The 25,928-nt window shown below is 43.1% G+C and overlaps 2 protein-coding genes across 6 annotated transcripts in view; one reads left to right on the top strand and one right to left on the bottom strand.

Moving 5' to 3' along the window:
• The first annotated feature begins 2,518 nt into the window (after window positions 1–2,518).
• LCTL (lactase like) lies at window positions 2,519–18,065 on the top strand. The gene is made up of 13 exons (XM_065941075.1): window positions 2,519–2,636; window positions 3,261–3,424; window positions 4,017–4,104; window positions 4,599–4,708; window positions 6,309–6,437; window positions 6,540–6,635; window positions 7,957–8,011; window positions 8,114–8,275; window positions 13,822–14,096; window positions 14,982–15,108; window positions 15,280–15,479; window positions 16,213–16,276; window positions 17,950–18,065. Exons 1-13 carry the CDS (start codon window positions 2,519–2,521, stop codon window positions 18,063–18,065), a joined length of 1,704 nt encoding a protein of 567 aa, XP_065797147.1.
• ZWILCH (zwilch kinetochore protein) overlaps window positions 17,692–25,928 on the bottom strand; it is a 41,216-nt gene continuing 32,979 nt past the window's right edge. For 2 of the 5 annotated variants that reach the window (XM_065941070.1, XM_065941074.1), the window contains exons 17-19: window positions 23,140–23,261; window positions 19,466–19,580; window positions 17,692–18,237 (exon numbers count right to left, since the gene is read on the bottom strand). In XM_065941070.1, coding sequence (XP_065797142.1) covers window positions 19,492–19,580; window positions 23,140–23,261 — 211 coding nt within the window. In that variant the 3' untranslated portion in view covers window positions 17,692–18,237; window positions 19,466–19,491. The remainder of the gene's footprint in view (window positions 18,238–19,465; window positions 19,581–23,139; window positions 23,262–25,928) is intronic. The other 3 variants (XM_065941071.1, XM_065941072.1, XM_065941073.1) reach the window with 3 other exon arrangements.

Raw genomic sequence — 25,928 nt, 5'->3', positions numbered from 1 at the left:
CTGCCAACCTCAGCCTGGAGAGCAGGGTCCCCAGGGCCCACAGGCCTGGAGAGGCAGGCGGTGGTGCCAGTGCAAACAGCCTACCACCTATTTCAGACCCTCACAGCCCCCCACCCGCAGAAGAGATGGTCGTGAGGATGAGGTCCAACGATCTGCTCACCGGAGGACACAGCTCTGCCTGGTCACTGCAGGCCAGATGCGAGGGGAGAGAAGATACCAGGCTGCCAGGTCCCCAACACCCCTCAGAGCCTTTGCTCACACTGTTACCCCTGGCAGTTCCCACACCCTCCCTGCTCCGCACCATCTAGCAAGTGCCTCCACATCCTTCAAGTATCTTGTCCAGAGTCCCTTCCGGTGAAGCTGGTCCCACCTCTACAGTTCTGTCCATCCTTCCATTAGAGCCCTTCTTCTCCATCTTGCCCCCTTTCCACAAGACCCTGAATCCCTGGGGGGCTCAGACAAAGTCCCATTTCACCCTGGCAGAAAGAAATGAATCAACCACAAAGGTATAGGAACTGCCCAGTTATGGAGTCACGGTGGGGATCAGCTGAAGGCACGGAGGCTAGTCGTTCAGTGAGATGCAGGGATTGGGGTGGGTGAGGGAGTGGACAGTGATAGTGAAAGGTGGGAACACTAGTGAAGGAAGTATGTGGCAGGGGCTTGGCATCCTGGATGGGGAGCAGGAGATGCAGAAGCTCCAGGGAAGGTGGTGATTTTTTGTTTTTTTTTTTTTGTTTAATAGTTATTTACGGTAGCGATAACCCTATATGCAAAACAGAAAAAGAGACACAGAAGTACAGAGCAGACTTTTGAACTCTGGGGGAGAATGTGAGGGTGGGATGTTTCGAAAGAACAGCATGTATATTATCTATGGTGAAACAGACCACCAGCCCAGGTGGGATGCATGAGTCAAGTGCTCGGGCCTGGTGCACTGGGAGGACCCTGAGGAGTCGGGTGGAGAGGGAGGTGGGAGGGGGGATCGGGATGGGGAATACATGTAACTATATGGCTGATTCATGTCAATGTATGACAAAACCCACTGAAATGTTGTGAAGTGATTGACCTCCAACTAATAAAATAATATTTAAAAAAAAAAAATAGTTATTTACTTGGCTGTGTTGGGTTGTGGCATGCAACTCTTAGTTGTGGTATGTGGGCTGTAATTCCCGGACGAGGAATTGAACCTGGGCCCTCTATACTGGGGTCATAGAGTCTTAACCAATGGACCACCAGGGAAGTCTCACCTTTTCTTTCTTTCTTTCTTTTTCTGTATTTTTTGTTTTTTGACCACCCCAAGAGGCTTACAGGATCTTAGTTCCCTGACCAGGGATCAACCCATGGCAGTGAAAGTGCCTAACCACTGGACTGCCAAGTAATTTCTCAGGCAGTCATGTTTGAATGAGTGAGAGAGTAAAGGAATGAATGAGGGATCCAAAGAGAGGAAGGAGAAGTGGGAAAACCAAACTTACCTTCTACAGTGAACTTTGGCTGGCTGGGGATGGGTGGAGACAGAGACAGATGCTCTCACGTGATGCTCTCTACCCAGCCACCTGGCGTTTCACAGGTTAAGGTGGGCTGGAGGTGACGCATCAGGTCCAGAAGGGACGAGGGGACTGGGTGGCCTCCGCTTTACCCTGGGAGGGGGCTGACTGGATGCCCTGGGCCCAGGGCCAAGCTGCCGGGCTGCTGACTCAGGCCCTGCTGGCCAGCTCAGCATTCCTGCCCTCCCCACTGAATTGGGGCTATTGAAACCCTTTGTAGGGGGGTTAGGCCACTGGTCACACCCCCAACCCAGAGCCTTCGCTGCACTGAGGGCTCTGCTGTCAGGAAGAGGGGCACGCAGGCTCTAGGGGGGTCAGGGGGAGAGTGCCCTGGACACCAGCTGCTACTCTGGGGTGTCTGGGACCAAGGACCATCCAGGTAAGCTGACTAGGCTGGGTCAGAGAGGGGAGCCCAGGGGAAGGGAATTGCCTTGACCCTTAGGACTGAAGACCCTGGGATGGCGACGCTTCTTATGACCCCCGGCTTGGGGAGGGGTCTGTCTCTCTGAACAGGCCGCATTGTGTACATGGGGTGCTGCAGGCGTTCTGTGGCTTGTTCTGCCTCCCCCATCAGACTAGAGCATCCCTAAGCAAGAGTGGTTTCCCCACTGGGTTGAAGCCATCACAGAGTATAGGTTGGGTCTCCCCCATCAGGCAGGGACACGGGGTGGTTTGAAGCCTTGCCCATCAGACCCAGAGCTCCCCAAGCCCAGTCTTTGTCCTCCTGAGTATCTAACTTGAGGATTGTATCTGGAGCCCAGTCTCAGCCTTTGCTGGTGTGTCCCAGCAAAACCACGGAGAACCTGCCCCCAAAAGAGCCAATGCTTCATCAGATAAAGCATCCCCCACTAGTCCCACCTCCTCCTCTCTTGTCTCTGCCCTCAAGCCAGGATCTGCACCCCCTACCCCGCATCCTGGCTGCTCGGGCTGACACCTGTCAGATGTGCTTTTTCAGGTATGGGGGAGGGCCGGGTGCCATGAAGCCAGTGCGCGTTGTTACTCTTTGCTGGGTGCTACTGCTGGCGTCCAGGCTGGGGGCCACCAGGAAGGAATCCCCAGAAGAGGCCTCCTTCTACTATGGAAACTTCCCACTTGGTATGTCCACTCTTCAGTGGCTCTGTCCGTCTGTCCATCTGTCTGTCGGCTTGCCCACACTGGCTGACCTGTCAAGGAGTTTCGGTGTTTCAGCTTCCTTATAGGTAGGATGGTGAAAATAATTCCATGTAGTGGTTCTGAAATAAAAACTCCTAACAGATTTTTTAATATTTATTGGAGTGTAGTTGCTTTTTAGTCTTATGTTAGTTTCTGCTGTATAGCAAAATGAATTAGTTATATGTACACATAGAGCCCTTCTTTTTTGGATTTCCTCCCCATTTAGGTCAGCACAGAGCATTGAGTAGAGGTCCTTGGGCCATACTGTAGCTTCTCATTAGTTATCTGTTTTACATATCGTGTTTACGGTGCCTAACAGGTTTTTTTAAAGTTACTATATAGATACTAAATGCCAATTAGAGCTAAAATTGTGCAGATAATGCTATTAATGTATTATGTCTCTCCCCTCCCCCTGCCACACATGCTCTCACCCCTAGCCCTAGGGAGATAGGGCAGGCTGCCAGGGAGGGGGCTTGTCCTGTGGTCCTGGAAGCACAGCCCAGGATCCCAGTCCCGGATGGGGAGTAGGAGAAGGCTCAGGGCCCAGCTTGGGGTCTCGCCCTGCAGGCTTCTCCTGGGGCGTGGGCAGTTCTGCCTTCCAGACTGAGGGCGCCTGGGACCAACATGGGAAAGGGCCCAGCATCTGGGATACCTTCACGCACAGCAGGAAGGGGACCGTCCTTGGGGACGAGACAGCAGACGTGGCCTGCAACAGCTACTACAAGGTCCAAGTGAGTGATGGGTGTGTGTGAGCGTGTGACTGAGCATCACCTAGCGAGAGCTGGGAGGTGGCATACTGGGGGAGCCCACGTGCCAGTGTCCACCAGGTGATCTGCTAAACCCCCTCAACCCCGATGCCGCTCGGCAGGGAGGGGCTGGTGGTGACCGGGGCTTGGGGAGGGGGTGCCAGGATATGGGAAGGTATGTGGATGTAGAAGGAAAAGAAAGCAGGCCCCACCTGAACCAGGGCCTTAGTCTAAGGGATGGGCAGCTGAAGGGCCGAGGCCATGACCCTAGGGCCTACAGGCCATCATGGCCTGACCCTGGCCCCTGTATGGGAATTGGTCCCATGGAGACAGTGGGACCAGCTCATCCTCTCTCCCTCTGCCCAGCACCCACTTTCCTCTCTGGATTGGGGGTCCAGCACCCTGAGGGATTTCTCAGAGTACCCCCATATCCTGCCTTTTACTCGACTCCTGGCGTAGCCCCAGGAGGAAGCAGGGGGAGGTGGCATCACCCCTGTTGTATAGATGCGGAGTGTGGACAGGAGGCACCCTGGCAGGGCCCAGCTGACCCAGCCCGCACCCACCCCCATCTGCACAGGAGGACGTTGCTCTGCTGAGAGAGCTGCATGTCAGTCACTACCGGTTCTCCCTCTCCTGGCCCCGGCTCCTGCCCACGGGTGTCCGAGGTGAGCTAAAACCACCCTATCCCTGCCCCAGAGTGGCCTCTTTTGGTCATGTTGGTTTGGTGGGGACCCCACAAGTCCTGGGTGGGGAGAACAGCCCACAAGCACAGTTTCCCCAGCAGCATCTCTCACGGGTTCCGAAGGTAGCTGGGCTCAGAAGTCCCCAACATTTTTGTCACCAGGGACTGGTTTCATGGAAGAAAATTTTTCCACAGATGGTTTTGGGGGATGGTTTCGGGATGATGCAAGCACATTACATTTACTGTGCGCTTTCTATTTTTATTACATCAGCTCCATCTCAGATCATCAGGCATTAGATCCCCGAGGTTGGGGACTCCTGGCTGGACTCCCAGGAGTAGCTATTCCACCATCTGAGACCCAAGTGCTGGTGGACTGAGTGTGCCTTCAGGCCTGCAGAAAGCTCCAGGGTCTCGGCATAGTGCACTTCAGAAAGCCAACATCCTTTCTCATCACGTCTCCTTTTATTTCCCCTTCAGCTGATGGGGTGAACAGGAAGGGAATCCAATTCTACAGTGACTTCATCGATGCCCTTCTGAAGAGCAACATAACCCCCATCGTGACCCTGCACCACTGGGATCTCCCACAGGTGAGGCTGTGCAGGTTCAGAGGCCCAAGGGGAAGCTCAGCTCAGCAGGAGGGAGCCTGCTCTGGGCACTTGGGATGGCCAAGGTGGGGGCAAAGCCTGGAGTCTGGGCTCTGGCTCAGGATAGGAAGATGGCAGGAAGTGAAGAAGAAATCTCTCAACTTACCCATGGCAGGGAAGTAACACTGATTTAACTGATGTTTGTAATTAAGTGGTAAGTGCAGATTCTGTTGTTTCCCAAAACATTTAACCTAGAAGCAACAACTCAAACTTCTAAAGAAAGAAGTCTCATTTGAGTAAGAGTTCATGGAATTAACAAGTTTGCTCAGCCTTTCTTTCCCTAGTTTGTTAGAATTAGCACTGTTTGTGCTCCTACATGAGCACCCTCGGGACTTTCCTTGTGGTTCAGTGGTTAAGACTCGGTGTTCCCGATGCAGGAGACACAGGTGTGATCCCTGGTCAGGGAATTAAGATCCCACATACCAAAAAAATTTATAAGTTAATAAAAAAAATTTACAAAAGGTGAGCACCCCCACCCTCCCAGGTGATCTCTGTAGGAACCTCACTGTTAGACATCACCATTCAAGAAGTTTTTTCATTTGTTCAGCAAGGCTCCTCAGAGCCCAGGTGGCAGAGGAGTCGTTTCTGTGCCTCCCTGTGACACAGGGTGGTGGGAGGGCAGAGGACAAGACACCGACTTCAGGGAGGTGTGAGGGAGAAGATGGAGTTCCATTGACGCTTTGGAGGGTTGGGCATGAGGCGGGAGGAAGGCCTCTGAGCTGGGGCTGGGGGTGCAGAGCAGGCTTTAGGGACGCGAACTGGAAACCACCTTCCTTCTTCTTCTGGGTTAATCACTGTCACCACCCCTTTAGCATTCCCTCAAACCCTCCAAGACGAGTTCAGAAGGCAATCTTGATGGAGCGATGAATCTTGGGGAAATCTTGCATGATGAGCAGATGCCCTTGGGTGGGAGAGAGCCCTGCCCTGAAGGAAGCAGAGCTGCTGTCATGACAGAGGCTTCTGGGAGGTTTCTGAGACCCTGCACGGCCCTGGAAATTCTAACCAGGGTTCCCACTCCCAGCATTGTGTCTTCTTTCTTCAGAATTTATAATCAAGATTCTTTCCTCATGATCAGACCTCTTTCCTCTGGCAAATTTTCTTAAATACTCATTCTATACAGTTCTTTTAAAGCACGAGAATCTCAAACTTTCTCTGCTTTCTCCCTCTTGTTTGTATAAGGTATAATATGTCTCCATGTTTCTCTACAGTTAAACACTGCCGCTATCTTCAAGTCTTTTCTCTCTCTCTCTACTGGAGCGTAATTGCTTTACAAAGTTGTGATGTTGTGTATGTTTCTGCTGTACAATGAAGTGAATCAGAAATACACACACACACACACACACACATGTTCCCTCCCTCCCACCTGACCCATTTCACCCCCTAAATCTTCAAGTTTTAATGCCTGAGATCCTGCATCTTTGCTCCTCTTTCCTCTAAACATCCTCCAAGCTTCTTCCACAAACTTGGCCCATTGACCCCAAAAGTCTTTTCTGGAGACGGACCCTCGGGGCACCTGCTTCTCTCTCCGCCCCTCTGTTCGCAGCTGCTCCAGGCCAAGTGCGGTGGGTGGCAGAACGTGAGCATGGCCAACTACTTCAGTGATTATGCCAACCTGTGCTTTGAGGCTTTTGGGGACCGTGTGAAACACTGGGTTACTTTCAGTGATCCTCGGGTAAGCAGACCCCCACTCCAGGTGGGAAAACCCACTTTCCAGCCAAGAGTGCACCCCGTCACTTCTCACGGGTCCTGTGGACCCCACTTGCCATCCCTGCAGACAATGGCAGAAAAGGGCTACGAGACGGGCCACCACGCACCTGGCCTGAAGCTCCAGGGCACGGGCCTGTACAAGGCGGCACATCATGTCATTAAGGTGAGGTGGGTCCTTCTGGGAGTGAAGGCCGGGGTCAAGGTGGAGCGGGAAGCCCCAGTGACAGCTAAGCCTGCCCCAGGGGCCCGAGTCTGAGCCTAGTCCTCTGCCGCCTCGCACCTTCGCACCCGCGCAGTCCTCTTCCCGCCCATGAGCATCTGTGAGCGAGGGTCCCATCCAGTGCTTTGCTGGACACTGCGGCCCAGATGCCTGGACTGCTCCCTAGAGCTGGCAATCTGGCCGAGAGGCTGGAGCCCATGAGTGTGAAAACTTGTCACCTACAGGTCTAAACTGTCTTGTGGGGCATGGTGACAGGAGGAAAGGGGGATGACAGAGAGCTAGGGGTGAAAATCTTCAGTGCACAAGCAGAAGTAAGAGGAGGGTGGTAAAGGAGAGGGAAGGGGTTAGGAGTGCTTGTCTGATAGCATGGACGTCAAAGGATCTGGAGTTTTTGGAGGAGGAAGGAGAAATCATTTGGAAGCAACAAAGAGCAAGGCAGACACTCTCCTAAGGTATGTGGGGTGTGAGAGGGGAAAACGGCATCTGCTGGAAAGAGCTGCAGTGGCTGCAGTGGTCTGCAGGGGCAGCCAGGCTCAGTTAGGGCAGAAACTGAGGAGGACAGAGGAGATGCTGAAGGGCCTGAGAAGAGGGGAAGGAATGGACCCCATTCCAGGACATATATGAGGGTCCAGGTGATGATGACTGGGGAATGGGTGCAAGGCCTGGTGGGGTGGCCCCCAATGGACTCTCAACAGAAGGTGGACAATCTGATCAAGCGGGCAGGCAAGGGACCACATACCAGACCCTCAAATTCATGTCAGCAAGAGAACTTTCTCATTCTTTCTCTATTGAGCTTAGGATTTCTTTAACTGTGAATATTTAAAGGGCAGAGCTCTGAAGACATCAGCGGGTCCCTGGGGGAGAATGTGGAGAGAAGGCAGGTTGGCACACTTTGCATTCAGTTTCTCAAGACTGTTTCAGATGCTTGGTGTTTTCCTAATTTCCTGAGTACACATGCTGAAAGCAATGCCTAGTGACAGCACAGGACAACCAGGAACAAAGCAGACACGTTAGCAAAAATCTTAGAAACAACAAGGAACGCAAAGTGGTGGCTTATGCGTTCATGCCCGATTTAGACCAAGTGTCCTCCATAGTACAAGGAAAATGGAGGTCAGAGGAAGGGAGCCTATGGGTCGGGCTAATCAATGCTGGACTCATGAAAAGGATAAAACTTAAAGCGATCTCCCGAGTTAGAAAGGAGGGGTTGCAAGGGAGGAGAGAAATGGGTACGGTCGGCGCCCCCGATGGATCCTCTCTCTCCCAGGCCCACGCCCGAGTCTGGCACGCCTACAACGACACGTGGCGCAGGCAGCAGCAAGGTGAGTCCTCCCACCCAGCAAGGTGAGTCCTCCCGCCGAGGGCGCCGAGAGCGGCCAGCGGGGCGGTCACCCTGCCTGCCACCCCCTCTTCTTTCTTTTAAGGTCTGGTGGGGATCTCATTAAACTGCGACTGGGGGGAGCCTGTGGACCTTAGTAACCCCAAGGACGTAGAGGCTGCCGAGAGGTACCTACAGTTCTGCCTGGGCTGGTTTGCCAACCCCATCTACGCCGGTGACTACCCCCAAGTCATGAAGGACCACATTGGTGAGCCATGTCTCCTTTTCAGACTCCAGATACCACAGCAACAGCATGGAGCTCGAGCCAAAGGACGGACAGGCAGGGGGAAAGAACACGCTGGGCTGGTTCGGGTAAAGCACTCAGAGGGTAACCCAGCCCCCCAGAACTGAGAACTGGGTGTTTGAACTGGAAGGGCGAGGGACATCCAAACAAGTTTCTAGACCCGGAAAATGAGAATATCAGAATCCAGAGGAAGAACAGTTAGCAATTCTGTAAGCCGCTCCCTTCTGTGTTCTGTTGTCCTGTCTTCTCCTCCCCACTCCTCTCCACCCAAATGCAGTGAAGTAGGAGTGAGGAGTCAAAGACATGGTCTTGGGTGGACTCAGTCCTATTGCTGGTTCTTTTTGTCCCTTGAGGAATACTTTCCAAGTTCTGCTTTCCACAGTGTCAGAGAAGGGAATAAAGACAATCCTCTAATTTCAATGTTTTTAACTGCCACTTCATAGAAAACTCCAAATAAAATGGATTGAAAAGTAGAGGATTTATCATCTTACCTGAAATCCAGAAAGGGGTGATCCACAAGTAGTTAATTCAGCCCTCAGGGATGTCTTTGGGAACCCAGATTCATTTCATCTTTCCTACTCTGGCACTTTTAGCTAACTCATCATCTACTTTCCAAGGCCACAAGATGGCTACAGCAGCTCCAGGCATCACATCTTTGTATATCAACGCTCTGAAGCAGAAAAAACGGGAATAGCATATCATCTGTTTTTAAGAACAAGGAAAATCTTCCTAAGAAACAGCTTCTACTTCCAGTTGACTTCCGTTTGAGCCTCAGTTCAGTTCAATTCAGTCTCTCAGTCGTGTCTGACTCTTTGTGACCCTATGGATTGCAGCATGCCAAGCCTCCCTGTCCTTCACCACACCTGGAGTCCAGTCAAACTCATGTCCATTGAGTCGGTGATGCCATCCAACCATCTGATCCTCTGTTGTCCCCTTCTCCTCCTGCCTTGCATCTTTCCCAGCATCAGGGTCTTTTCAAATGAGTCAGTTCCTCAAATTAGGTGGCCAAATTATTGGCATTTCAGCTTCAACATCAGTCCTTCCAATGAATATTCAAGACTGATTTGCTTTAGAATGGTCTGGTTGGATCTCCTTGCAGTCCAAGGGACTCTCAAGAATCTTCTCCAACACCACAGTTCAAAAGTATCAATTCTTTGGCACTCAACTTTCTTTATAGCTCAACTCTCTTATCCATACATGACTATTAGAAAAACCATAGCCTTGACTAGATAGATGGACCTTTGTTGGCAAAGTAATGTCTCTGCTTTTTAATATGCTGTCTAGGTTGGTCATAACTTTCCTTCCAAGGAGTAAGCATCTTTTAATCTCATGGCTGCAGTCACCATCTGCAGTGATTTTGGAGCCCCCCAAAATAAAATCTTCCACTGTTTCCCCATCTATTTGCCATGAAGTGATGGGACTGGATGCCATGATCTTAGTTTTCTGAATGTTGAGCTTTAAGTCAACTTTTTCACTTTCCTCTTTCACTTCATCAAGAGGCTCTCTAGTTCTTCACTTTCCGCCATGAGGGTAGTGTCATCTGCATATCTGAGGTTATTGATATTTCTTCCGGCAATCTTGATCCCAGCTTGTGCCTCATCCAGTCCAGCATTTCTCATGATTTACTCTGCATATAAGTTAAATAAGCAGGGTAACAATATACAGCCTTGACATACTCCTTTCCTGATTTGGAACCAGTCTGTTGTTCCATGTCCAGTTCTAGTTGTTGCTTCCTGACCTGCATACAGATTTCTCAAGAGGCAGGTCAGATGGTCTGGTATTCCCATCTCTTTCAGAATTTTCCACAGTTTATTGTGATCCACATAGTCAAAGGCTTTGGCATAGTCAATAAAGCAGAAATAGTTGTTTTTCTGCAACTCTCTTGCTTTTTCAATGATCCAGTGGATGTTGGCAATTTGATCTCTGGTTCCTCTGCCTTTTCTAAAACCAGCTTGAACATCTGGAAGTTCACTGTTCATGTACTGTTGAAGCCTGGCTTGGAGAATTTTGAGCATTACTTTACTAGCGTGTGAGATGAGTGCAGTTGTGTGGTAGTTTGAGCATTCTTTGGTATAGCCTTTCTTTGGGATTGGAATGAAAGCTGACCTTTTCCAGTCCTGTGGCCACTGCTGAGTTTTCCAGATTTGCTGGCATATTGAGTGCAGCACTTTCACAGCATCATCTTTTGGGATTTGAAATAGCTCAACTGGAATTCCATCACCTCCACTAGCTTTGTTCATAGTGATGCTTCCTAAGGCCCACTTGACTTCACATTCCAGGATGTCTGACTCTAGGTGAGTGGTCACACCATCGTGATTATCTGGGTTGTGAAGATCTTTTTAGTACAGTTCTTTGTCGCCTTTGCACCTCAGGGGACAGAACTGTCACTAGCCCCAGGTTGCCCTGACCACCAGGACTAGAGCCTCAGAGGCCGGGGGCGGGGGGCAGAGAACTAAGGCTTACAGAAAGGATGTAGCTCTCGGAAAGAGGGTGAGAAGGAGAACGCGGAAGCAGACCAGCATGGGACTACGGGGGAGGCGACCAGCAGTGTCTGGCCAGTCTAAAACATGTAACTGGGATTTGGTTTCAGCCCCCTAAAAAAGGCAGGGGTGACAGTGAAATAGATTAAACTCTCACACATCAACATTATTTTAGTGTTTGACTAAGAATGTTTGCATCAGCGTATCAAAAATTTCCCCTTCTAAAGCACCATTTATCAGACTTCTCTAGAAGAGTTGGCAGCAAGTTCTAATTCCAACTCGGTCACTAACCAGTGACTGATTCTGGGCAAGGTGCTTCACCTCTTCCTGTCTGTCTTTATCGTCTAAAAGTGAAGGGATCAGTGTCCATAAATTGTTCGTGTGGCCACGTTGAGAATGCAAGTTTTGCTTCCATCATTGTTATTCTATTGAAGTGGTGAGTGAGACTGGTAACATTTTTTGCTAGGCTAATGAGTAAAAATTGGATATAACAAGACTTTTCAATATTAGAAAAGATGAAGGAATATATAGTAATGTACTTGCTATCTTTAACTTCAAGGGTCCTAAAATAAATTGTTTAAGGAAACTGGATCTCAAAGATTATAGGTGGGGGATTTTGAAGTGTGTACCTATTCCAATAGAGAACAAAGAGGCCCAGCTAAAAGTAACTGTGGACTGACTGACATGATGGCTGTGGACTGAGCAAATCTTTTTGAAAGGGCTGTGTTATCTTGGAAATTATGACTGGAGGAACTAAGGTGATTGCCAGTGGAAAGAACCAGAACATGCGGAATTCCTTAAAAATGTATTGACTTAAGTAATTTTGCCCATGTTACACATTAAAAAAAAAAAAACCTTTACAGTTAAAAAAAGTGAAGGGATTAGACTAATCTCTAAAAATCTATTGACAACAACCAATTCTGTGACACATCTGTGCATATACACTCAAAATCTTGAGAAAATCATTCCTGAAGATGTGTAAGAAAAAAGTCCTCAGATAGGACAGTGCCCACATGGAACATTCCTACAGACACACCCCATCATTCACACGCTGTGTTTGCTCTCTCGGGACCCTCAGAAGCCACTGCAGGTGCCACAAGATTGTACCAAAGAGCCAAACTGATTACTTATCCTAGAGAAGTTCTTGGGCTTAAGGTCAATAAACCTAGACTGCACCAACTCCAACTCTGATAATTTAAGGGAGAACAGGGCTCAAGTTTTCCTTTATACAATGTGGAAAGAAGGATCTTCTATGTAGTTTTCTTTTTTTCCTCCAGCATTATTGACTATAGTTGACAAAACAGTTAATATTTTCTTTAGTAGTGAAAGCACTCTGCCTGAAATCTCATTCGCAAATTACTCCCAGGCGTCTCTGAAGCATTCATTCACAATACATACTTGACGAAAGGTAATTCTAGACCAGTACTGTGCAACAGAACCTTTGGTGATCATGGAAATGTTCTACATGTCCTATACCTGTGCTGTTCAATATAAGAGCCTGTAGTGAGTTGTGTCTATTTAAATTCCAATCAAACAAAATTAAAAGTTCAATCCTTCAGTGTGACTGAGTTGAAGATGCAGTCACATTAGCCATATTCCAGTAGCCACATATGGTGAGTGGTTATTGTAGTAGGCACTACAGTGACAATTCCTATGGTTTTTCTCAAGTTCCTAAATATAACTGAAAATAATAACACTTAGTATTTAAATGGATTTAATAATACAACCTTTTCACTCATTTAATCTAAACCAGTAACCTTTTTGGAAACATTTTTATGACTGCATTTTAGTTATCAACACATAAAAATGTTACTTTCCTTTATACATTGACTTAAACTTTTTTTGAGAAGTTTATACAAGGACATGTTTCAAAGTATATCTTTTAAACATTTAGTTGTAGTTCCCAAGAAAGAGAATGAAACAGAATGATGTAAAAATAAAGATGATGTTGAGGGTCAGGACAGTGAGGATGACAGCTGTTTTCTGAGCTTTCTGTGAATAGTCTTAACTCATTTTATGTTTTGGAGGCAGCAAATTTCTGACCTTAATTTATGTCTTTCTTTAAGCCTCAAACTATGGAATGTGTCTCTAAAATATTTCTTTTTTTGAATATAAAGATGAACCTACCCTTAGGATGGAGCAAACATCAAAGTTAGTGTAAAAAATTAAAAAAAAAATTTTTAAGTATAAAAAAGTGAAAAAGGTTAAATTTCCTTCCCTCCCCCACCTCACTATTCCTATCCTCCCCAGAAGGAAGTACACTTTCAGAGATGGATTGTGCGCGCATAAGCAAAAACCACTGCTGCTTGGTGTGTGTACATACTTACATATTCATAATGCTCTGCATCTTTGTTTCACTCGAGCATCCATCTTGGCACTCATCTATGCTGGTATATGAAACACCGCCTCATTCATTCTAATGGCTGCAGAGTGTGGTACTGATGTAACATACCCCATCACTTACTTATTAATCAGTCTCTCCTGACAGTCCTTCAGGTTGCTTCCAATCTTTTGCTAATGAAGATCCTTGTACATACATCCTTTTACATAAGTAGTGTAGAATAAGTAGATTTAGTATCGGTCAGTGAAAGCAAGGACACTGCCCAGCACAGAGGTGGTTCCAGCTGACACCACAGGCCTGAACATGACCGTCTCTCCCCTGCTGGCCAGAGTACCACTGGCCTCCAGTTCCCTTCCCAGAGGCAAACGAAATCACCAACTTTTGATGTAAGGAATAACCTAGTTCTGCTTTTTTCCAGATAGCTGTACAACTTTCCATACACCACTTACTGAGTAATCTGTGAAAATATTGCTTTTAAGCAATATGAACTGAAAAATTTTTGGCTAGTATTCCAATGGCGAAATCCAGTTTGAAAGGCTAAGATTATAATTTCCATGCTGATGCATTCCAAAGCCCAGGATCTGGATAATGGCTTACATGTCAACACACCAGTATCATCGTGGTACCTGACAACAGAATGACTGTGAGAAAATAGAAGTTGGTTAAATTCTACTTTTTTCTCTCATTAGGAAGAAAGAGTGCAGAGCAAGGCCTGGAAATGTCGAGATTGCCAGTGTTCTCACTCCAGGAGAAGAGCTACATTAAAGGCACATCTGACTTCTTGGGCTTAGGTCATTTTACGACTCGGTACATCACGGAAAGGAACTATCCCTCTGGCCAGGGTCCCAGCTACCAGAATGATCGTGACTTAGTAGAACTGGTTGACCCAAACTGGCCTGATCTGGGATCTAAATGGCTATATTCTGTGCCATGGGGATTTCGGAGGCTTCTCAACTTTGCTCAGGTGACTACATTAAGCTGAAGGACATTTTTTACCTGCATTCATGTTTTTACAGCATAAGCTCATGTGCCTACATTTAAATTAAAGAACCCAGTTACTTTAACTGGGTTAAATTAAACTTTAAAAACTTTAAAGTTAAATTAAAGAACCCAGTTACACTTCAGAAGCTACTAGATACAGGTCTTAAAGAAAGACTAATGTTGACTTTCTTGGTGATCTTGGTTAAGATCTTGGTTAAGACTCTCAACTTCCATTGCAGGGGGCACAGGTTCAATCCTTGGTCAGGGGACTAAGATCCCACATGGTACAGAGCATGGCCAAAAAAAGATGAATGTCTACTAATAATCATATATAGAGATCATATACATGGTTGTTATATCTTATATAAATTAAATTCATATAATATGCATATATATCAACAATATATGATTACATGTGATACAGGTACTATATACATTTATAAATAAAACTTCAAAAATCTCATGTATTATTACGCCCTTCTCACCTGTAATGGAACATATGGACAAAAACAAGACATGAAGCATATTTTCTCTAAAATGATGGCTTGTCAAGAAATGAATTATCCTGAGACTTCTATGGTGGTTCAGTGGTTAAGACTCCATGCTTCCAAGGCAGGGATGCAGGGGGCACAGGTTCAATCCCTGGTTAGGGAACTAAGATCCCATTTGCTTCATGATGCACCCAAAAAAAAAAAATATATATATATATATATATATATATATATATATATATAATTTTTTTCTATATTAACTTGCCTCTGCCTACATTCATCTCTAAATAAACATGCTAACTGGCATCTACTAAATGCTAAACATGCCCAATTAGAATATGGCAGGCTTCAATATGTGTTGCCATGATTCCTTTCAGACTCAATACGGCAATCCACTCATATATGTGACAGAAAATGGAGCGTCTCAAAAATTACACTGTACCCAACTGTGTGATGAGTGGAGAATTCAATATCTTAAAGGATACACAAATGAAATGCTAAAAGGTAAGATACAAACTGTCTTCACATATCTTTTTATTCAACTTGGGCAAAATTTGTAACACGATTAAAACTTGTTTCTAAATCTCATAAATGAAAATATTTAAGGTTATCTTCACAATAGTGTTTTTCAAAGAAAATAAAACATATTCAAAATGGAATAAAATGTTTTTGCAGCTATCAAAGATGGTGCTAATGTAAAAGGGTATACTTCCTGGTCTCTGTTGGATAAGTTTGAATGGGAGAGAGGATACTCAGATAGATATGGATTCTACTATATTGATTTCAACAAGAAAAATAGGCCGCGCTATCCAAAGGCTTCAGTTGAATATTACAAGAGGATTATCACTGCCAATGGGTTTCCCAATCCGAGAGAGGTAGGAATAATTCTCGACGTTATTCTTTCTGGATTTTAGAACTAGGTAACTGGAGTACAGTGTTTAGCAAGCACCTCACAGGGGTATCTGGGAACAGAGCCTGGTGTTTTTTCCCCTTCTTGCTTATTTGCTTGGAATGGGGGTAAGGACAATGCAATCCTAGCACACAGAACATTAAGAGCAGACTAGGGTTATTAAAATTTTTCACTTCTTTTCCCACCAAATGGCACAGCAATACAAGTGCACTGTTTCCAAAATGAGATTAAAATAATAAAAAATATTCTATAAAACCTCCCATTTTCTATAACCTACACATTTTTTCTATCAGCTCTCTATTCTCTATGCTGTTGCTCCCAATGGCAGGGAATGCAAGTTGTAATTTAGAGTGTTATAATTCTTTTGAAAAAATCTCACTTGTTTATCAACATTCTTTCAGGGTGAGTCTAGTTGGACTATAAATAGAAGCAGTGACTGATAGTTATCAGGTATTCACTATTTTTGCATTAGTAGAAAAGATAGTAATTGCATTATTAGAAAAAGATAGCTAGATTATAAGAATAAAAACTGCTCTTTGGCTCCCTCACAATGATGCATAGGCATTCAATAAATATTAACTGATTTAAACTATAATCAGATTCTTAAAAAAAAATTTTATCCCACACTATTCCAAAAATGATTTCAAACAGTGCAAACATAGTAAGACAACTTTACTTACCAAGTGGGTTTTTATTAGGTGGAAAGTTGGTACTTCAAAGCCTTGGAAATTTGCTCTATCAACAACCAGATGCTTGCTGCAGGTGAGTTTAATTCTTTGATAATTAAACCATGTAATTAACGTATGTAGTGGTATTATCAAAATCTCAAAATGTGGACCCACCTTAAGTCAATCTTCCAAAACCACATAATTAGAAATGGACTTTTCCCCTTTATTTTGAAGTAATGTCAAATTTCTATCAGCATTTGAAACATTTTCTAAAAATCTACCATGAAAAAGAAATATTTTATCTACTCGTTTGATTCTGAATCATAGTGTAAATTTATAAATCTACTATTGTTATAGTGGGCTGCTGGAAGGAGGGAGAAATTCAACCATTCTACCAAATGGAATGAAGAAAAATCCACGAACACTCTAGACATTATATTCACTCACTCAGCAAGTAATTATTAAACAGTCACTATTGGCTCAAGGGTGTTTTAAGCCCTGGCGACATAGCAATAAACAAAACAAGGTCCTTGCTCTCACAGAAGGCATTTCTAAGGCAATAGGACCTAAAAGGGTCAGAGATGTAGAATAAGCAGGATAGTAAAATGCATCAAGAAATGCCAATGCATATCATCTGTTTCTTTGTAGTTTGTTTTTATATATAAGGGGCTTCCTTTGTAGCTCAGTCAGTCTGCCTGCAATGGAGACCCGGTTCGATTCCTGGATCGGGGAGATCCCCAGGAGAAGGAAATGGCAACCCACTCCAGTACTCTGGCCTGGGAATCCCAAGGACAGAGGAGCCTGGCAGGCTACAGTCCATGGGGTCGCAAGAGTCAGAGATGACTTAACAACTAAACCACCCATACATAAGGGCAATGAGAGAAATACACTTCCTGTTTTAATAAAAAAAATTTTTTTAACTGTTATGCACATTTAACAAATTCATCTTTAATGTGGTATCAGAGGTGGAAAATGCTAGCTCAAATCCTACCAACTCAGCTACTTTTACAGGCCAATATACCACTGTCCTCTCCCCCCTCATCTAAATAATCAAGCAATATTAAAGATATATATTCTATTAAATTAATACAGAAACATGATGTAGAATTTACTACTGAGCCCATGAACTCCAAGAGAATAGGGTCTGTGCCTTATTTATCTCAGTAACCAAGGGTGCCTGGCACAAAACCTAAAAGCAGGCATTTCATAAAAATCTACCACAATATTAATGCACATGAAATAATGTTTATTATTTAACTCTTAAAATTATTTAGCTATGGTAAGAATTACCATAAAAATTTTCAATATAGAAATTCCTATACCTCTTAAGATATACAATCACACCTTTGAAAAGCTGCAAATATTTTTTAAGGAATTTTTTTTCCTAAATCCCTCCAATGAGTCCACGGCTATATCACCCTGAACATACCCAATATCATCTAAATCGCCCCAATGAGAATTATTGAAGCTGAGGAATGTGGCTGCTAATATTCTGAGTAAGCACAAGCATTGATATACATATAGACTTTATTATAGTACTGAAGAACCAAAAGTCAGCATTCTTTATCCATATTTTCTAAAACATCTTACGAAGCCCTTACACGATTTCTTATAACATTTAATATACCAGTTTCTCTTTTTTATAGCAAATGAGAATTAGCAAGTGTGATGATGCCATGTTACAAGTTTTTCCAGACAGCTGAAGCTTTCAGGATGAAGCTGCATTCACCTTCTCATCTGCCATGTTGGTCTCTCCCCCCACTGCAGAGCCTTTGCTAAGTTACATGCAGATCGTGACAGAGATCGTGGTACCGACAGTTTGCACCCTCTGTATACTAATTGCTGCAGTTCTCCTGATGCTTCTCCTGCGGAGTCTGAGCTGAGACACACTCATCCGTTCTGCAGCTGCGTCTTTCAGAGAGAACCATCAGGATCTTCTTCAGCATCTTTCTCCTTTAAAGGTTTAGGCACAGCTCTGTTTTCAGATTTTGTGATATTTACCTTCCCATTACCTCTGTATATTTTTTTCTGGGGGGGGGGGGTGGGCAGTTTGAGCTAGGATTTAAGAATTAGAAAATTAAAAGAAAGTGTAAATGAAATGAAAATCACCTGTAATCTCACCCTTCTCAAAGTCAATGTTAGTATTTTGCTGTATATTATGCACTGATTTTTATTTCGCAGAAAGGATCATACTGCACAAACAGTTTTGTGATTTATCTCATTTTAAAATCTGTCTTGGGGACATCCCTGGTGGTCCAGTGGTTAACACTTCCACTTTCCACCACAGGGGGTGCAAGTTTGATCTCTGGGGGGGAGCTAAGATCCCACATGCCTTGTGGCCAAAAAAACTCAAAAACATAAAAAATAAAAATAAAAAACGAAATCTGTCTGGAAATATTATTTTAATGTAGAAATGATTACCACACTAGGACCGCGCTACATATGACAGTCAATCCTTCAGATAACAACCCTTTCAGGCAATCATGCAAAAGCACTAGATGTGAACTAAGTAAATGAGGATGTATATTTTTCTAAGAGAAATTTTCTTGTGCTAAATGAGTATCCTTTACTCACTGAAATAGCTCAAAGAAATATTATATACTTAATTCACATATCTTCTCTGTAGCTGGATAGTTTTTTAAAAGTCCATTTTATTCTTAACTATGCTAAAATTAATATCCATTTATTGGTATAAAACACAGCTTAAGAAAGAATGTTAAGCAAAACTCATTCATTATCTGATTCTATTTAATATTTGTGAAACACAAAAACAGTAAGATCATAGAAAGGATTATTCCAATCATTCTTTTGGTTAATACTACCTCAAGTTAAACCTTTTAAAAAGATGCTTACATCTGGGGCTTAGTCCTACATTTGGGATGAGTTACAACTGTTTTTCACAAAACTTTGCTTTCAATGTCAAATCAACATGGCTGTTTAGGGTTTTTCTGTTCCATCAATGGCTTTGAAACCAAACTCTCTACTATATATACAGATTTCAGATACAAAGACATTATCACTCAAAAAATTGTTTTTTTTCATTTTTCCGGTGTTAGGATTAAACTGTCATTTGACTCTGACAGCTTCTTTCAACTACAGAAGGTAGAAAGGAAATTAAAGACTTGCATAGCTAACACCTGGTAAGCCTTTTATGTGATTACTAATAATTCATATTTCAAATGTATTAAATCAGCATTTATGTCGTAAAAAGAAAAAAAGAAAAAACATACGGTACTTAGGACATTATAAAGTATTTTCAGAGAATAAAGAATGAACACACTACCTTACAGAGGGCCCCAGCAGCACACCTCACTTGAAATGCACCTGGCTGCAGGTAACCATGTTAGTAAAGGAGATCCTTTCTTCCAGGCTACTGTTTAATGTTAATTCAGAAAAATCTATAACCAGAGAGAGAGAGAGATCAAAATTGATTACCACCCAGCTTTTCTACTAAGTTACTGCTGAATTTTACAATAATCAAGAGGTGGTCTGAATGATGTGTCTTCTACCTGAAGAGAAACTGTTAGACAAAAATCAGCAGACAATTTCTTTAAATAGTTAACCTTCTTGATGCACTGAAAACAAGGACTAAACAAACCAAGAGGGCTTCCCCTAGTGGCTCAGTGGTAAAGAATCCGCCTGCCAATGCAGGAGACATGGGTTCGACCCCTGGTCCAGGAAGATGCCACAAGCTGTGGAGTAACTAAGTCTCCGAGATTCAAGAGCCCGTGCTCTAAGAGCCCAGAAGCCACAAGAGAAGCCACAGCAGTGAGAAACCCACATACCACAACCAGAGAAAAGCCCCCTCTCACTGCAATTAGAGGAAAAAAGCTTGAGAAGCAATGAAGACCTAGTACAGTCAAAAATAAATTTAAAAATAAAAATTAATTTAAAAAAAACTAAGAGATAAACTAGATTCCTAAAAATCGTATTGTACAGCAGAAACTAACACAACATTGTAAAGCAATTACATTTCAATTAAAAAAATTTTAATTATATATTTTGGGGATTTTCCTGGCGGTCCAGTGGTTAGGACTCCGTGCTTCCACTGCAGGCTGCCCAGGTGTGATACTTGGTCAGGGAATAAAATCCCACAAAATGTGTGGTGTAGTCAAAAAAAAAAAGAGAGATTTTAAAAATGGGAACCTACTGCTTTAATTTTTGTGCCTCTTTTGCTCGGTTAAACAACTGTCTTTTTCTAATCATAATATATATTTCAGGAAACATTTTCTACTTAGGATTTATAGTCTTAGGGCTAGAAACACATCCATTTTTTTTCTCCTGAAGACTACTGTATTTCAAAAATAAATGATACAATTAACCTTTAGATGAGACCACGTCCACTTCCTTGTGGGTCAACATTTTGGCTTCCATATTCCCACCATTACCAGCGACCATCTGCCGAGCACCCACTGGGTGGGCAGCATCTCCTGGACACAGTTTTCTCCCCCATTAACTCCGAGTCATTATTCTTTCTTCCCGGGGCAGCTAAAAGTACACTTCTCTCTCTTCAGCCTTCCTGCTTTTGATGTCAGTTGTTTTATTCAAGAGCATCATACCATTAGGTATCTTGAAAAGCTAGTATTTGACCTAAGTGCTCAGTCCAATGAAACAGAAAGTCTAATTTTGTAAATGCCTATGATCTTCGGCCAAAAATAAATGATTTACTGGGCTTTAATATCTATAACTGAAGCTTTGTGTGAATAATCTATGACTTTTACAAATGAGGTCCTCCTTTAACAGTGGGTCTTCCTTTGGGCCAAAGGTCACTGAATAATTTCTAGACAAACACATCAATAATACATGATGGGTAGAAGAGGTAATAAGGTTCAAGTCAAATGGAGTTTGAATGTGTCTCCAAGCACACAAATATATGATTTCATAAAAATTCCTTATTTTCATAAAAGAAGTCACTGGACCAATACATTAGCAAATAGATTGAACTTTACCGTCCAAAATATCTTGCATTCTTTTTTGAAGCATCAAAGACTCTAGAAGATAGGTTCTGTATACTTCACTTATTCAGCATCATTGGAAAAGGTGTTTAATCTTGTTTAAAAGGTGTTTAATCTTGTATTAATCTCCTAACAGAGGTTTAATCTTCATGTAATAAATTTTAAAATGGCATTTTTGGAAAATACATCACATTTATTCATGCACATTTAAAACTTTTAAAATAATAAAGTAAAATCATAAATCACCTTTAAGTAAAAAAAAAAAAAACAAAAAAACCCCGAAACAACAAATGTAGATAAAATGTTTTAAATGATGATCTTTGACCTTTGTGGCACAATGAAATCACCTGGAGAACTTCTGCTGTCCAACGATTGATTTACTTGGGTATTAGGGTTTTAAAGGCTCCCCAGATGATTCTAATGATCAAAGCTGGGACCCACCCCTGCCCCCATCATTCCACACCTCAGGGTTAAGTTTAATTGTCTCTTTTCAGAGGTTCTTCTATGCCCCGAGTCTATATTTTTGCCACTGTAAACAATACCACAATTAGTAATCTGGTCTCTAGGCCTTTTCACATATGTCTGGTTATTTAAGTGGAATAAATTCCTTTCAATGGAACTGGCGGTCCAAAGAAGGTATTCTTTTTATTTTATTCACCAAAATTTTATTTTGGTGGAAACCACCCTCCACAGAAGCCATACAACTTGACACTCCATCCAGTGGTGTGTAAGATTTCCCCAAACCCTGGCCAGCATGGTGACACCAAGCCTGTTGATCTGTGCTAATCTGACAGGTGAAAGTATCTACACAATATAAATTTGCATGTCTCTTATTATATGTGAGGTTGAACATCTTTTAAGATTAGACTTGAATTTATTTTTTGGTAGTGGTGGTGGTTTTAGTTGCTAAGTCCAGTCTAACTCTTGAGACCCCATGGACTATTAACCTGCCAGGCTCCTCCACGGGATTTTCCAAGCAATAACACTGGAGTGGGCTGCCACAGTTCATATTACTTGCTCATTTTTCTTCTTACTGATTTTAATGTTCTTTATATACTGGGGAATGTCACCCCTTTTATGAACAGGAGCTGCAGATTTCTTTTGCTAGTTTATCATTTGTCTGTTGTTTGCAATGTCTGTCTGCATTTTTTGCCAGGCAGAAATTTACTTTTATACAATTCATTTTTAATCTGTTACAGGCTCCAGCTTTTATATCACACTTAGAAAAGAGAGCACAATTTTAACTGATGATTCTTAGGAAATTTCAGTTTCTTTAGGACTTCTACAGTTCAGCCATGTGAATCAAAATGTTTCTATTCCACTTAAGAGAAGTTTCCATTACATCTGAACCAAAACATATTGGGTGTGGGTGGGGGGAGAGTAAACAATTTCTGGAAATAATTTTGCAACATATCAATCACTAGAACAGAACTATTTGTGTTCCCAGTCTCTCAAATTCTTCTTGAATTCTGTCGTAAACTATCAGATATAAGACATGACAGCCTCACACAATCTATGTGCACGCAGACAACAGTTTTACAGGTACTTATTGAAGGAGGAAGACTCAGTGGGGCAGCTGATTATACCAGGCACAAAAAGACATCCTTTCACAGACACACACCATCTTGGATACAATGCTAGAAATCTCAACCCTTATTTCAAATACAGAGAAGGTATTAGGGCAAAAATATCACTGTTTTAAACAGTACACACAAGCGTGAAGTATGAGCTAGTATTTTCATTTTTTTTCCTCAAGGCATTTCCATTTCATAACCTATTTTCACACCTATGTCCCTATTGCTTGGCCTCTTTTAATAAAATTTCCTCTAGGCGGGAAAATGAGAAAAGCACTCTTTCGTGATTTTTTTTTCAGAATAAATAGGTTTATATTTAGAGTTCAAGAAAATTATTTAAAACTAGGCACAAGGGCTCTAATAATAATCTCTGTCAGTAAACGTAGTTTATTTTCTATTGGAATAATTTACATGAATAGACTACAAACCATCTTTACCAGGTCTGTGAAAATTCAGATGGTCTACAGGTGGGCTGTCACTCAGTTGCCAAATTGTTTTCACCTTCTTTTGACCACTATTTATTTCCACTCTCCATTTCTGTGGCTTCTCACTAAGGAAAGAAAAAAATACCAGAGAAAAAACAATCCAATTCCTTCTTGGTATAGTCGAAGTCCTTATAAACACTGAGGAAGAAGAGGTGGAGAGGTCACAGTTTCCACCTTTAAGAAGCACAGTCAAAGGAGGGAGAGAAACAAGAATATAAATGATAACAATTTGGTGCAGCCATTATTGAAAACAGTATGGAGGTTCCTTAAAAATACTAAAAATAGTTACCAGATGATCCAGCAATTCCACTCCTGGGCATATACCCAGAAAAGACAAAAACTCTAATTTGAAAGGATACATGCAGCCCAATGTCCAGAGCCGCACTATTTACAATAGCCAAGCAACCTAAATGTCCATCAACAGATAAAGGATAAAGAACATGTGGTGCACACGCGCACACACACGGACTACTACTCAGCCATAAAAAAAGAATGAAATGCCATCTGCAGCATTATGGATGGACCTAGAGATTATCATACTGAGTGGAGTAAGTCAGACAAAGACAAACATATGATATCACTTAACTGTGGAATCTAAATAATAATACAAGTGAACTTATTTACCGAACAGAAATAAACACACAGACATAGAAACAAACGTATGGTCACCAAAGGAGAAAGGGGTGTGGGAGGGGTAAACTGGGAGTACAGAGTTAACAGATACTATACATAAAAGAAATACAGGCCACTATACATGAAAGAAATAAACAGCAAGGGTTTACTATATATATAGCACAGGGAACTCTATTCAGTATCATGTAATAACCTACAATGAAAAAGACTGAAAAAAACACATATGTATAACTGAATCACTCTGCTAATATACCTGCAACTAATACAATACGGTTTATCAACTATATTCAATAAAAATAAATAATAACAATTCAGTTTTGAAAAATGTTGTAATAGAGAAATATGAGATACAAGAGGGGGCCGTAGACGAGAGCTAATCTGACTTAGATTGGGACTGCAGAGTTGAAGAAGAATCCACAGAGATGGTGGCCTTTGAGCTGAGCTTATAATGAAATTAGAAGGAGCAGTTGGTTAAACAGAAAAGATCCAGGGTGAAGAACAGACATGGGTGGAGGCACTCTCAGCCAAGGATGTGTGGTACCTGAGGGAATGCCAGAGCACAGGGTCTCTGACTCAGAGAGACACGACACATGGAAGGTGTGGTGGCACAGGGGCCAGGAAGGCAGAGGACGGGCACAGACCACATTGAGGAGACGCTTACTCCCTGGAAGGAAGGCTATGACCAACCTAGACAGCATATTAAAAAGCAGAGACATTACTGTGCCAACAAAAGTTTGTCTAGCCAAGGCTATGGTTCTTCCAGTAGTCATGTATGGATGTGAGAGTTGGACTATAAAGAAAGCTGAGCACTGAAGAATTGATGCTTTTGAACTGTGGTGATGGAGAAGACTTGAGAGTCCCTTGGACTGCAAGGAGATCCAACCAGTCCATCCTAAAGGAGATCAGTCCTGGGTGTTCATTGGAAGGACTGATGCTGACGCTGAAATTCTAATACTTTGGCCACCTGATGCTAAGAACTGACTTATTTGAAAAGACCCTGATGCTGGGAAAGATTGAGGGCAGGAGGGGAAGGGGATGACAGAGGATGAGACGGTTGGATGGCATCACCGACTCGATGGACGTGAGTTTGAGTAAATTCCGGGAGTTGGTGATGAACAGGGAGGCCTGGTGTGCTGCGGTTCATGGGGTCACAAAGAATCAGATATGACTGAGTGACTGAACTGAACTGAAAGGTGAGGGAGCCATTTAAACAGAAGGAAGTCATTATGGGATCTGAATTTCAGGAAGATCACTTTGGTGGTGACACAAAGAAAGAAGTTAATGGAGGCAAACAGAACAGCTAGGAAAAAGGATTTTACTATATTTAGTCCAGGGATGAAATGAGCAGATGTGAAATATTCAACACATGCAAAGGTGTAAAGAAAGGAACAGATTCAAGAGCTTCCAAGGAGGTCAGGACTTAGGAATCATTTCAAGGAGGGAGAAAGTTATAGCAATGAGTGGAAGATACTTACTAGGTTTATGTTTTCAGCATTGGATGAAGATTAATGATGGTTACTTGAGAGGAAATACAGGAGGAGGAAAAGTGTTGGGAAGGGGAGTGAAGAGTTGGGATTTAGAGTCTGAACTACCTACAGGACACTGAAGTTGAGGATTCGTGTCTAACAGACATCTAGAGACATGGGGGTGAAACTCAGGAGAAGTTGGAGACAAAGGTTATGACTTATCATTAGCCCAGAGGAACTGAAGATTGGGGTGTGAACACCATCACCTAGTGAAGACAGAAAGAAAAGAGGGCAGAGGGTGGAGTTCTGGTGGATACTCACATATGAATAAAGCAAAGGAAGAATTTGAAAAGAGGACCATTCTCAGTCTTGGAGGTGGGCCAGAGAGGTAAAGTTAAAATTAACACAGATGCTGCCAGGCAGCTAAGCCCACACACCACAGATACTGAAGCCTGAGCGACCTAGAGCCTGTGCTCCGCAATAAGAGTGGCCACGGAAATGAGAAGCCTGCGTATCACAACAAAGAGTAGGCCCTGCTCACTGCAACCAGAGGAAGTCCAACCATAGTAACAAGGACCCAGGGCAACCACAAATAAAGAAATCTAAAAAATTAAGACAGAATGTGATGTCAAG

The sequence above is a fragment of the Muntiacus reevesi genome, chromosome 7 (assembly GCF_963930625.1).
Source record: "Muntiacus reevesi chromosome 7, mMunRee1.1, whole genome shotgun sequence".
Classification (NCBI taxonomy): Eukaryota; Metazoa; Chordata; class Mammalia; order Artiodactyla; family Cervidae; genus Muntiacus; species Muntiacus reevesi.
Note: the sequence above shows the minus strand (reverse complement) of the source record. Positions and strands in the feature narration are given on the sequence as shown.